The 13,518-nt window shown below is 35.4% G+C and overlaps 2 protein-coding genes across 3 annotated transcripts; one reads left to right on the forward strand and one right to left on the reverse strand.

The window, feature by feature from the left end:
* Positions 1–98: 98 nt before the first annotated feature.
* Positions 99–4,142, forward strand: LOC104888585 (bifunctional protein FolD 4, chloroplastic). Of its 2 annotated transcripts, none has more exons than XM_019248356.3 (5): positions 99–370; positions 1,271–1,608; positions 2,477–2,713; positions 2,845–3,012; positions 3,460–4,142. In XM_019248356.3, exons 1-5 carry the CDS (start codon positions 178–180, stop codon positions 3,628–3,630), a joined length of 1,107 nt encoding a protein of 368 aa, XP_019103901.1. In that variant the 5' UTR covers positions 99–177; the 3' UTR covers positions 3,631–4,142. The 2 variants fall into 2 exon arrangements, with proteins under 2 accessions (XP_019103901.1, XP_010671911.1); XM_010673609.4 differs by having other exon boundaries at positions 101–370; positions 1,283–1,608.
* Positions 4,131–12,259, reverse strand: LOC104888590 (putative threonine aspartase). Its single transcript, XM_010673615.4, has 11 exons — positions 12,021–12,259; positions 11,647–11,697; positions 10,678–10,798; positions 10,462–10,546; positions 8,716–8,797; positions 8,383–8,515; positions 6,986–7,152; positions 6,023–6,186; positions 5,388–5,511; positions 5,157–5,261; positions 4,131–4,474 (listed from the first exon to the last, which is right to left on the reverse strand). The coding sequence occupies exons 1-11, from the start codon at positions 12,168–12,170 to the stop codon at positions 4,391–4,393; spliced, it is 1,266 nt and encodes a 421-aa protein (XP_010671917.1). The 5' UTR covers positions 12,171–12,259; the 3' UTR covers positions 4,131–4,390.
* Between the last annotated feature and the right edge of the window lie 1,259 nt (positions 12,260–13,518).

Raw genomic sequence — 13,518 nt, forward strand, 5'->3', positions numbered from 1 at the left:
TATTGAATTAAGGGTTAAAAAAAGTTATTCAAAAATAAGGTAAATTCAACATGGCTATGTGAATTTTGTTCACATAGGTTATGAATTGAAAATATTCCTATTTCTTAAGCCCTAGATAAAAACCCTTGGCAGTTGCCACTCTCACAAAAGCATCAACGATCAGACAACTCAACAAAAATGGCTTCCATGATATTCTCCGACTGTTCATCTTCCACAACTGCTCGTTTTCTTCCATTTAATTCCCAGAAACTCCGCCATTGTTACAACGCTCTTCCTTTCTCTCGTCGGATTCATCTACCTCTCACCTCCTCAATCCAATCCTTACCTTCACTCTCTCTTCAATCTCACGCTTCCTCGAATTTCGTTTCAGGTTTCTATTTTTCGTTTAATTTGATGCATTTTAACCTAATCGGAGTTTTTTTTATCATTATTTTATCTTTCTGTTGGATTTGAATTTGATTTTGTTTAACAAAGATGCTGCCTGTAATTGAATACTGTATGTTTACCTACAATTACTGCAATTTAAGAAAAACCTTATGTTTTTTCTCTACTTACTTCTTTTGATGAACATGAAGCAATTAGAGAAACCACATATAGCTGTTTTTTTATTTTATTTTATTTGTCTGTTACAGAATTCAGAGTTTCAGCACTAGTGGAGTTTCTTAAGTTAAGAAAGCTTCTTTATATACTTTGGTGTTTTATTATCTAGCTGTATCATACTACTTTCGCCTTTCGAATTAGTCTTAAATTTATGAGATTGGTAGAATGTTAAGAGTGTGAAAAATGATGATCAAAGGTTTAACATTGGTTGAAGTTTCATTTTTTTAGTTGAAATTTACTATTCGTCTATGAGCTTTGTTTATTTGATTTTATTTGGACCCCCATTTCTGAAATCCTGAACCCGCAAATACGCTTCATGTCGATGTTGGGGAATTGGAGCCTTGATTTCAATTATTTCATCTAAAGGTGGTTCCGAAGTTAGCATGAATTTTGTATTTGTAATGATATTTGTCCAATGGCTATGTTTGATAATTCATTGCAACTACTGAGTAGGAATAGAAATACTCAATGTAGATTAAATAACTAGAATAGTTCAGCAATTCATTTCTTGGTAGTTGTTGGTTTATGATGCTAAATATACAAAGTTATCACTGTTCAGTTATTTCTGAGACCTTTTGTTCATTGCTAAGAATTTCGTGTGTTCTAGATCAGTGAAAATGCTATAGCTTAGTTGGGGATTTTGTTAATTTCATCTAATGCTTTTTGTAAGTTTTAACTACAGCTAAAATGGCTACTGAGAGCCTTGCAAAAGTAATTGATGGTAAATCCGTGGCCAAGCAAATTAGGGAGGAGATAGGAGTTGAAATAACGAGATTGAAAGAAGCTACTGGTGTTGTTCCGGGGTTGGCTGTGATACTTGTTGGGGATAGGAAGGACTCTGCAACTTATGTTCGTAATAAGAAGAAAGCTTGTGACTCAGTGGGGATTAATTCTTTTGAAGTACATTTACCTGAAAACTCAACAGAAGAGGAAGTTCTCAACTCTATAACTAGGTTCAATGAAGATCCTACAGTTCATGGAATACTTGTTCAGTTACCTCTTCCATCAGTATGCTCTTGGATTGAATTTTTTACACTTTCGTCATGCCACATGGTTATACCTGTTTTGATTTTTTTTATAGACTAGTTTTCTCAAGTCTCAACTAATTCACTCAAAATAGAAAGCTTTTTCTGCTATTACAATGTCGAGAAGGGGGTCAAACATGATTGTTATAATTGCTCAGTATTGTGATATGCTCCATTTCGATCCTTGTGAAGTAGTATATTTGTAACACACACAAACTCCATAATGGCGCTGGCTATATTATTTGTCAATATATGTTCTTCAGCCATCTGACTTTGCTTGTAGTGACCTAAATGTTTTTCAATAGAATATTCTTCCTTTCTGTATTTTTAGTTGTACCCATCTGAAATAGCATGCATTTTGGGTAGTTGTATTAGGGAAATTCTTTAAAAATAAACATGTCAGCAGAACACCTTTCCAGATAAGGGAAATGGTACAATCAAAAAACAACCAAAAAGAAATATGGTACTTTAAACAAAACGAAGTATGTAAAATAACTCTAAAAATTTACTTTTTTCTACTTTTAAGTTGTATCATATCTTAGTGACAAATAGGTGAAAAGAAATTTTAAATGGTATCAATTTCATGTGGAATATGTTTGCATATGAATAGACAAGAACCAATCCACCATGACTCTATAGTCGGCTGCTTTTATGGTAGAATTCTGCTCCTTTTGGTGTCTTTGACCCCATGCTGCCTTCAATTTAGCGTGCATTATAAAGGGTAAGACATGTATAGAGGTAGCTGTCTGTTTTGCTTGACCTTTTTCTTCTTCTCCTTGCATTGTGTTCTTAAGTTTTTCATCCACAAGTGTACAGATTCAGTTCTTACTTTCCTTGGATGCATTTTGCAGCATATGAATGAGGAAAAAATTCTAAATGCTGTTAGAATTGAGAAGGATGTTGATGGATTTCACCCTCTAAACATTGGCCGTCTTGCAATGCGGGGTAGAGATCCCTTGTTTGTTCCATGTACACCAAAAGGATGCATAGAGTTATTGCATAGATATGGAATTCAAATAAAAGGGAAAAAAGCAGTCGTGATAGGGCGTAGCAATATAGTTGGGATGCCGGCTGCTCTTTTGCTGCAAGTAAGTTCTATTTGCTATTAGTTTTATTTGTTTATGCAGCAATATGATATATGTTTGAACTTCTACTATACATATGTACTCTTCCATGGATCCTTTTCCTATATAAGCTATAACACAGCTAATCTCTGCAGAGAGAAGATGCTACTGTTACAATCGTTCATTCTAGAACAAGCAATCCTGAGGATATCATAAAACAAGCAGATATTATCATTTCTGCGGTAGGGCAAGCAAACATGGTTAGGGGTAGCTGGATTAAGCCTGGTGCTGTCATCATCGATGTGGGGATAAATCCAGTTGAGGTAAAGCTAAAGCTTCCCTCCCCTAAAAAAAAAAGGCTAAAGCTTCTCTTTTCTGCAAATACTTTCTTCCTTGTTGAACTTGTGAATTCAATTTTTTTTTCTTTAGATTTCCATCTAGTAGAGAATGAATGCAATTTGCCTTCATTCTAATCTTTAAAATAGAACAAAAGGGATGGTTAACATATCACATGTGCATTATGAAGTTTCACAAAATGATGGTAGTAGATTAATTTGGGGTTTATACAAAGGTAAAGTACTAAATATGACAAATTGTTAAAGTTTTTGCAGATAGCACCTCTAAAACAAAATACAAATAGCTCTGCAATACTAGAACTGATGCACATTTTAAAGTTCAGTTGGTCATTTTTAATCCAATATGAATTATTTCTTGTGCTCCCACGTCATTTTTTTTATTGTTCTTTTGCTAAGATTTCTCATGCACAACAGGATCCAGAAAGTCCTCGAGGATATCGATTAGTTGGGGATGTTTGCTATGAAGAGGTTGTCAAGGTTGCTTCAGCTGTTACCCCTGTTCCTGGAGGTGTTGGTCCAATGACCATCGCAATGCTTCTTTCGAATACTCTGAGTTCAGCAAAAAGGATGCACAGTTTTAACTGATAGCGTTGGTGAAAGTTATAGATTAGAAAGGTGGAAAACCATCCACATGGTAGCATAATTGCCACATCACAAATTTGCTACAATGTAGAATTAGTTACTGTAACAACAGATAAAATCCAAGATAAACAACACATTAGTTGATCATTTCGGGTACTGTTGCTCCCATGTGTCGGGAAGGAGGAGCTTCTGTTAGGGAAAAAAAAGGGGGGGCTAACTAGCTCTCCTTGTCAACATTTGCGGAAAACAAATTGGCTGAATACAATTCCAAGCCTGTTGTGCAAGCAAATCCATTGCAAATTGCAGTGCATGATTTTCATGTCAATTGTCATCCGAGTATTTTTCGTAATAACAGGGTTTTAGGATGAATTTTGAATTTCTTGCCTTAGCCCTCTCTATCATATGTATTGGATGGAATTGAGCCAAATTGTGAATCCATATGTTGTAACTTCCTAAACACTATATTTTGCCAAATTTATAATTGCAAATGAGATGATTCATAGTTGCAGAAAGAAGCCATTAGATTTTTGCAATGTTGGACTGCTTTACATCGAGTATTCATCAAAATTGCAATAACTGTTTCATCACATCAAGGGCTGCAGTGCTGGTTGTATGATCAAAATTGCTCCCGTTATATTCTTTGCTATTGTTGGACCGCTTTACAAGTGATCACTTTTGCATCTGCATCCATATGTTTGGTTGCCACAGACTACAGTGAGTGCGTGCAAAATATGAAGGCCGATCACTAAATGAACAGAATCTTCTAGCTTCCAGTTAGGTTGATTCTGGCTTCAAAGTGGTCTATTCCCGTCGTGCTCTTTAGTTTGTTGTTCCGTAAAACCGAAACCTGAAAACAGAATGATTGCAAGAATTATGAACCTATTCTAGTAGATAGAATGAAACAAAATACATAACTTGGAAATTTCATTTTTCTTGCTCATTTCAGCATGAAGTAACTGACTGCTTTGTGCAGTAGCAGTCCGTCTAGAGTTGTTATAAAAAGAAAACGGTTATTTGCCCAACTGTTGCCATAGAACACAGAGTTGTGAGGGTATAATGTCAATATAGGTCTTTAATTTGTTGAGAAAAGTAAATAACCCTACCCAACAATGTATACATAAACATATTCCAGTCAATTAAATAATTATATGATCCATGTATTACTATCTGTATCTGTTCTGGCACTGTAGCAGAAAGCAAGCATCAGACCTGTATATAGCCCATAGAAAATCCAGCTAAAGGCAGAAATAAGTAGCCAACCAAGCATCCCCAGATCCACACCCCTTCCCATAGATCATACGAAGAATACATATGTAAATATGTAATATAGGTGAAGATATAACGTCACAATGATAACTAAAGCTGAAGTGAGTTGCAAACTCTTTGAAAGTAGCAGATGTAAGCATTAATCAACACACCATTAAATAAATCGTGTTAATGCATCAGAGCAAGTTGCATAACATCTGAAAAGAGCATCAATATGAAAAGATTCTTCAAAAGCTTGCATGGAATTAGAAGGAAATTTGTACCTTGGGCCTTTCCATTGAGCTTCCATAGTAACCGATGCCAAAGGACTGCGATGAATATCCAGCTGCAATTTCAACCATTTTCAGCTTTGGCATATTCTCAGGACCCTGGAACAATCAATATAAAAGAGATTAAAGACTTGATAAGAGATGGGAGGAAAGTTGCAACAATAAAAGGAACAAGAACAAGTTCAAGTTCCAGAGGAAATTTTGGCTTTTGATTAAGCTAGTTACCACCAGGGGAGCATCAGCTTGGACAAGGAGGATTCCAGCACTGCCATCGGCCCCCTGTTGTCGGCAGGCCTGGATAACTAGGCGAAGAATTTCAATACAAGCAGAAGCTGGACCTGCCTGTGATCTGTTATTAGAAAGATGAATCAAATCAACAAACAAGGACATTGCCCCAAAAGTGTGGAGAAAGAAATACAAAATCAAGATGGAATACACTACAGAATGGACTTTCAGTGAGTTGGCCAAGAGACAAGGCAACACCTAGAGTTCCGAATTCCAATACAGATATTAAGAGTGGGATATGCTCTTTGCCTCTTTCACTCAAATTGGCAGTCATAGCAATTAAAGTATGGACAAACGTTGAAGAATAATTTTCACAAGCAAGAACTTCTACTCCTTGCCGATAGAAAGAAGTTCTGGTAGCTAACAAAAGGGACTAGAGCAGACAAAGAAAGAAGACCAAGAATTAACTTGCTCTAGAATCTATGCTAATATACAACCTAAATTATTAGGTCCTAAGTGAAAGCAAGTGCGAGTCTTCTAGAGACAACGTAACTGCAGTCGCAGGATATACAAGAAAGCCGCTACATGGTCATGAGTAAATAAAAGCTATGGGAGAAAAGGTCAAGATATAGTACGATGACAACGACATGCAGCACTCCTTAGCGGCAAAAGCTCTCATCAAATACTCTCCAGCTCCAGTAGTACAACAGCCTACACGGAAAGGAGCTTCAAAGGGACCATTTGAGGATGCCCAGCAACCTGAACCATACATGCCTGCTAACCCTACTCTTCCACTCACCTATCAAGAGGAAAGATTCCAATATTAATCAATTGATTAAGAAATTGAATACATATTCTATTTAGGATGAAAAAGTAGAATCTGCTTGTAATAAGAAAAAGGAGTGCCTCCATTGCATAGTAAGAAAAGGGAAACAATTTATTCAGAAAACAAGACATTAAAACTCACTGAGGCACAAGTAAAACTTGCTCAAGAATTGTTAATGGAGAAGCTGGTATCCAGTATACTTTTCTTCAGCTATAGAACAAACATACATAGATACCACAACATACATTTTAAAGTTAAAACACTACATATGTCAGGGAGTTGATTCTGGAGTTTACAAGGGGGGTAACAAATTGTTAAAATCTGGAAGCTTAATTGTCAGATCAAGCTGGTGATTTGACTGGGACAAGATAGTTACACAAACATTATTGCCATGAGACTTACAAGGATCTGGCAGAAACCATCGTTTTGAGGTTTCATCTCTATCTTGACAATTTTCTTGAGCTCACTCTCTTCTCTTCAGTACAATTCCTTACTAATGGGATGATGTCCTAAAGTTTTGATGCTCTAATTATTAATCTCAAGGAAAAGTTTGTGGGACCAGGAAAGTGGGAGGAAGAGCATGTCAAGGAAAATTAAACATAAAAACCAAAGTAGAATTACATGAAAAAGATACATATATTAGTAACTCTTTCTCTGATGCAGAAATATATGTGTCAGCAACTGATGCGATTGAGTAGAGTAGAACTGCACAAAAATATAATTTATTCATAATAGATTGGCTGATTACAAGAAGCAACTTCAAATTCAGTACCTTCATAGCAATACCACCACTAGAAGCTCCAGAGGCAACATGTCCAGCACGATCAATACATATGACTCCAACAGTATCCATAATGCAGTCTTCTTCCATCACCCCTAATGTAGAAGACTTAACATCCCCGATCCCCTTTGAAGCATCACTTGAGTAAGCTTCCACATCTACAGCACAAAATGGAATATTTATGGAGCATGTACATCTCATTTTTACTCATAAAGTCTATTAAACAATCTAAATTAGCATCTAACAACTAAGACATTAAGTCCCAATTAATAAAGCAGTTACTTCCATATTTATGTAACTTATCAGTTCAAACTTTGAAGCTAAAATTAGATCTCTTCCAATGTCTCTGAAATTGATTGATTAACCAGAAGTAGTTCTTTAGAATTATGTATATAGAGAGCTTTGTCTAGGATCTTATGTAAGATCACAGCAATATGTTTGCAAAGATTCAGTAACAATTATGATAATCAAAGTAACATGTAATCAAAATAATATAATCAGCATTTAGAAAAACAAACCTTTTTTACGCCATTTGCATTCACCTAATCACAAGACCCTGCAAACAAATTACCGTGGTAGAAATTTACACAGGAGACAAGTTTACAAATTTGTATATATTGATATATAAATTGTTATTTTTTCGATTGGAGTATATATTGATATTTAATTTTGCCAGAATTTATTTTACTTGGACTGAGCATTTGTGTCAGACACAAATACGTGTCCAGATGTTACAGAGACTTGTTTTTTCATGAAAACTTACTTGTTTTTGGTTCAAAATTAATTATCACATGTCCATATTCATATCAGAGTGCTGAGGATCCAACACAAATAATTGAGGAGTTGTAATGAGTCTGTGTAACATAGGATTTACATTCTTGAGTTGATGGCTTGATATCAACAAAATTAAAAGCCACACGGTAACACTTGTTTGTTCCTTCCATTTGGCCTCATACTTGCTATGATATCTAAGTAATGTTGCTTCAATTCTTCATTTTATCTCAAATACCCGTGTTGACACACAACCATACGGCAAGGTTATGAAATCCTTATCTGGCGTTTCGATTTTCAACTATATACCTCACTTATCTCTATCAGCATATTGATGGAGGGGAAAAAAAGTATAAAAGACGACAAGAGAGGAGAATATTATACAATATACAGCTCATAAATGAGCTTGAGATAAATTATAACAAGAACTAGCAAACTGGTTGACCTCAAATGTGCCTATATATATTGTGATAAGTCTTTTGAGATCAGAAATACATATCATGAATGCTGTGTCAGTGTACACGGTGCAATTTGTCCGAATATTATCCTGTATATGACGCTCATAGCTGTTTCTAGATAACATGGAGATCTAGCAGGACTATATTGGAAAAACTTACCAAATAGTAGGCCCTTTTTGTGGGGTCTACTACTAGAAGGCTGCATGTCAAAAGCTCTCACTTTTGTCTTGGCAGCATCAAGCATTGCTTTATATTTGCACCATTGTGATTTGGTTTTTTCAGTCACTAACCACTGTTCCCATATGGAGAAATGTAAAAGGATAAGCGCAATCTGGACCCAAAAGAAGAAGCACAATTCCCCCCCCCCCCCCCAACCACACACACACAGAATAAAAATGAAAGAAAAAGAACCCCACGTGCAAAGATTGCAATATTCATTCAGAATTTAATTAAAAGAGCTAATCTAGTTAGTAGGGGCCTAGGGGAAGGGACCTTTTCAGCCTCTTCTATTGTTCCCGCGCAACTAATGCCCTTTGACTTCGCCCACTTAAGAGCACCTTCACCAACCAAGAATCTGGGAGAAAACCATATAATATACATATCAAAATCAAATAAAAGAGAAATACTCAAGAAGCCATTGAATATTATGGAAAAGAGCAGACAGGCTTTTACACACTAAATAGATTAGATGAGAATTTTTTTTTCTTTTTTAACTTTTGTTTTGCTTGAGAATAGTTCTTCTCAGGTTTCCACTTCCATACAAAAGAAACTCCTTCATCCTATGTCATTCATCGCAAATAGAAAATCTTATAAACATACAAGGCCAAAAGAAAAATTGTGTATACGTGGCTATAGGTTCGCATTCAAATATGCAGCTGAAACAGACTATTGGCAAGAAAGATATTGCTAGAGGTTACATATACAAGTCAAAACTAAAGGAAGACTCTCAGTCATGACCCCCAAGTTCACATTGTATATTCGAACTATAGATGACACCTGACACAGAATGGTCCCCAATTGATTAATTTTGAAGGCTATAAGTCATGATTAGCAGACCCTTATATGCCTTGGTGGAAAATGTCAATATAGACCGGAAGGAAGCTTCTTAGGGTCCCGAAAAAAGATGTAGGTTCCATATCTGAGGCCACAATTGAAAATTATTTCCCTTGACAAAGGCTACATTTCATGTCCAAAGATTTATTTTGGACATATACCAGAGAGTCCTCAACTCCTCACGGCTCCTAAACAGCCTCCCATGACGGCCTCAAGGTCCATATATAACAACTAGATGGCCATACAACATTAAAACAATGACTAATTGAGCATACAATCTACAAAAACCAAGGTTAATTACCCTGCATAAAAGCTTTGCTTTCCCCTTGTGAGAACCAGAGGGAAGTCTCTCAAACTCATTAGTCTCTCCAAGGATCACCCAAAGTTTTCCTTTTTTTTTTTATAGGAAAGGATCACCTAAAGTTTATACTGACCATCAACACCTTTGATGACATCATCATACCAAAAAAAACCCGAAAAAACTCATTGAATAAATCATGACAACAAGACCCTTGTCCGACTTTGGGTCTATTCTCCTTACCTTAATTTTTCTGAAATTTTGTTACTTTTCCTATATTTATATATGTTTTTCCTGAACTTCTCTTCTTAACCTTTTGTATCTTTTTTGAACTTTTCGTATATTTTCTGAAATTTTACTATTTTTTCTTAACTATTCTGAACTTTTCTTATACTTAATCTAAAAATAAGTAAAAATAAGGTGAAGAGAACATATCTTTAACAACAAACTTTCAAAAGAATTGGCAAAGTTTTACCAAATTTTCATAGTGCCCACAGGTGACCATGGGTTAACACTCATTGAAATTGGAGTTACGTGCTTAAGTGTATGTGCCGGTTAAATTTATTAATAAGTAATTTGTGAGAACATACTCACTCCGCCCCTCAGGCCTAACCCCACCCCCCCCCCCCCGGCGAAAATAAAAAGACACTATACCATTACAAAGATAACATCTGCAACAGCGAGAAGCATTTTGCAGCAACAAGAAATCCAACAGGCATGAAAATAGCACAACTAAATTTTGTCCTTGAAATCAGTAACAAATGTATATAAGACAATTTATAAATATAGCATAAATCTGGTTAGGCACTCACAACGACATTGAAGAATGATCGAAGAAAACTAGAAGCGTACAGAATTAAGAAGACAAAGTGACTAGAAATCATTACGTTGGAGGTGTTCTACCCAACAAAGAAGGTCCCATCTTTTGTTCCTTGATTAAGGAAGCAGCAACTTTGATGGCATTTCGAACACCTGATCTACATAATAATAATATTGGTTAAAGAATAAGTATCAACACTGAACTCACATAATAAAACTGGAAACTTAACAGACTGTTACTGAAAATGGAGAACCACAAAATGCTAAGTTCAGCTTTTAGATACCTGGAACTGCTCCAACAGCAGCAAATGCCCCAGAATGACCATCCATGATGCTAGCATCACATTCAACATGACCATCCTCTGTCAAATTTGAACCGTGACCAGCATTTGTGCTAGGATCATCCTTTAAAAAGATATATCCAAATTGGGAGGAAAACACTTTATTCTTCGACAATAACAGGCAAAATAATATAAAAAAATGCCACAACACGTAAACAAAAATGGAAAATAAATGAACACCTGATGATTTTATGCTTCTTCCATATTAAAGGGACACCTCCATGAATCAATTATATATTATATTTATAACCTCAAATCATGTCCATGGCAGCTTATTCAAAAGATATGCAACAGCAACTTTTATTAATTTCTAATATCTTCAAATCACATACTCGATAAGGCATAATCCATGCAAATTGATATAATTTTCCTATCGGAATGAATGTAGCAAGTTTACCGTGCAATATCCTGAGGCAGTCACAACGCTATTTTTAGGTTGCAATAGACTGAAATAACCTAAAACACCCTTCAAGCATGGTTCAGGTATCTAAGCCATCTGAAATTTCGCTAGCTTCTCATCAATATTTCGAGCACCATATATCAACACCAAACTCTAATTGTACTTCGCTTAATGATTAAAACACCACTAAAAGGGTTCTCAGAGGTCCCAACACTTTTGCAATTTGGACTTTGGGGAACTTTCACTAAATCCCTCCTCATGATCTCATTCCAAATGAGCAAATACACTAAGAGATACACAAAATTCCAGCTACACAACATAAGCGAACCGGCGAATTGCGAGTGCAAAAAGGATTGTGTTTAGCATAGTAAAACTAGAATGTTTTGATGCTCTCCTCATTCAATAGAATATCAAGAGAAGAAAACGCATTGCTAGTCACTAAAAGAAAGTCTCAGAGTTCTGGAAAATGCAGGAAAAAGACAAACAAGAAAAAAAAAATTAAGTAATATTACCTCCAAAACTTGAATCGCTGCTTCAACTGCATCGACACATTCACCAGAATCCTAAGTTGAATTAGATAAAAACTTAATTCAGCATTTTCCTTATCAATTATTTCACAACAATGCATATTTAATAAAATTCATCGATATTAAATATTGATCTCTAAATTCTAATCTAATCATTGATATAAATCAAATTGAAAAGCTTCAATGGTTAATTCATAAAATTCAACCTCATAAACAAACAAACAGACAACAACTATCACTGAAATTCAAAATTGAAAGTATAATCTACATATTGAAGTACACAGTGATCTGGAAAAAAAGTTGGAAAAGAAGTAACAAATGTTGTAAAAAAGGAGAAGTAAGAGAGGATGATGTGATACCATGCGAAGAATGGCGGCGGCAGCAAGGCAAGCACGATTCATGGCGGACCTAAGAATCTTGTCGTTGGAAGGGGCGTGAAATCCGGCGCCGACATGAACAGCGACGAAGAATGTGGGACAATCTTCTTCCTCCTTCTCTACGTCCGCCATGCTCGCTCTTCGCTCACCACTCTAGCACTTGGAGCGCGCGTACCTGGGATTTTGTACCCAAAGACTCCTTTTTTTTTTGTCAGCGCTGTCGGGGTTAATGAAGCGATTCGAGTTTGGGCTAAGGCTATGTTTAGTTCACTTATCTGATCTGATCTGAACTTATTTTTTCTGATCTGATCTGATCTGAACTTATTTTTTCTGAACTGATCTGATTACAAGATATTATCGTTTAGATTTCTCTCAATATATAAGAAAAAATATAGTCATGTGGGGTCTTGTTTGATTCGTCTCAATGAGTACTTTATTAATATTCAATTATTATAATTTTTACTAATATGTGATGAAAGATATTTAATAGTAAAAATGAGTTTTTAAAACTGACTGATCTGATCTGATCTGATCTGAACTTATTTTTTCTGATTTGATCTGATCTGATCTGATTAGATCTGAAATAAGCAAAAATAAGGTGAATTGAACATAGCCTAATTCGGCTCGATTGAATTTGACTTGTTATCATTTTAGTCGAGTTTGAGTTGAGTTTAACTTATGAGCTGAGTTTTGATCGAGTTGAATTTTGATCGATTAAATCTCGAGTAGTTGATAAGTGTCACGAGTTAAAAGTAATCATAAGGTAGAAAATTTATAGAACCGATGTATTTTGCTATAGATAATTGGGTATTCAAGCTTCTCACGAGCTTTGAGTCAATTATACAGTTGCTCAACTCAACTCGCCAATATCTCGAGACGAGTTCGAGTTTTGTTTAATCTCACTCGAGTCGCTCTTTAACTATGTTTTAACTGAGTCAAATTCGAGTGACTCGCGAGTTGTCTCGTCTCATTTACACCCCTATCCAACACACCGCGTCGAACAATTAATATCCCAAAATAGCTATACATTAAAATTATAAACAAAAGTTGTTATTATAAAACTACTCATATAATAAGACAATATACCAAGATTTAATATTACTGTATCTCAAAATAGGTAGTATAAAATATGTATCTCGAAATGACTATATATATATGATTTAACTAAAATATGCTACTTTAGATTTTAAAAATAATTGGAATGCCTTCATATGACGAAGCCCTGATTTTCACGTGCAGAAGAGAGAAGAAAGAGCTAAAAGGGTAGAATTATATTCAAATAAGGGAGGAAAACAATCAATTGGGAAATTATAGAGGATGAAAAGAGAAATATTATTTGTTGATGATAAGATGTGTTTATCGTAAAAAGAAAATGATTAAATAAGAGAAATTGCAATATGGCGTTTAACTTGACTTTGAGTCTTTGACTCCCTTTGAGTTAAACTACACTCTTCTCAGTCACAAAGTCTCTTGAGTGTTC

This window comes from Beta vulgaris, chromosome 1, assembly GCF_026745355.1.
Source record: "Beta vulgaris subsp. vulgaris cultivar EL10 chromosome 1, EL10.2, whole genome shotgun sequence".
NCBI classification, from domain to species: Eukaryota; Viridiplantae; Streptophyta; class Magnoliopsida; order Caryophyllales; family Amaranthaceae; genus Beta; species Beta vulgaris.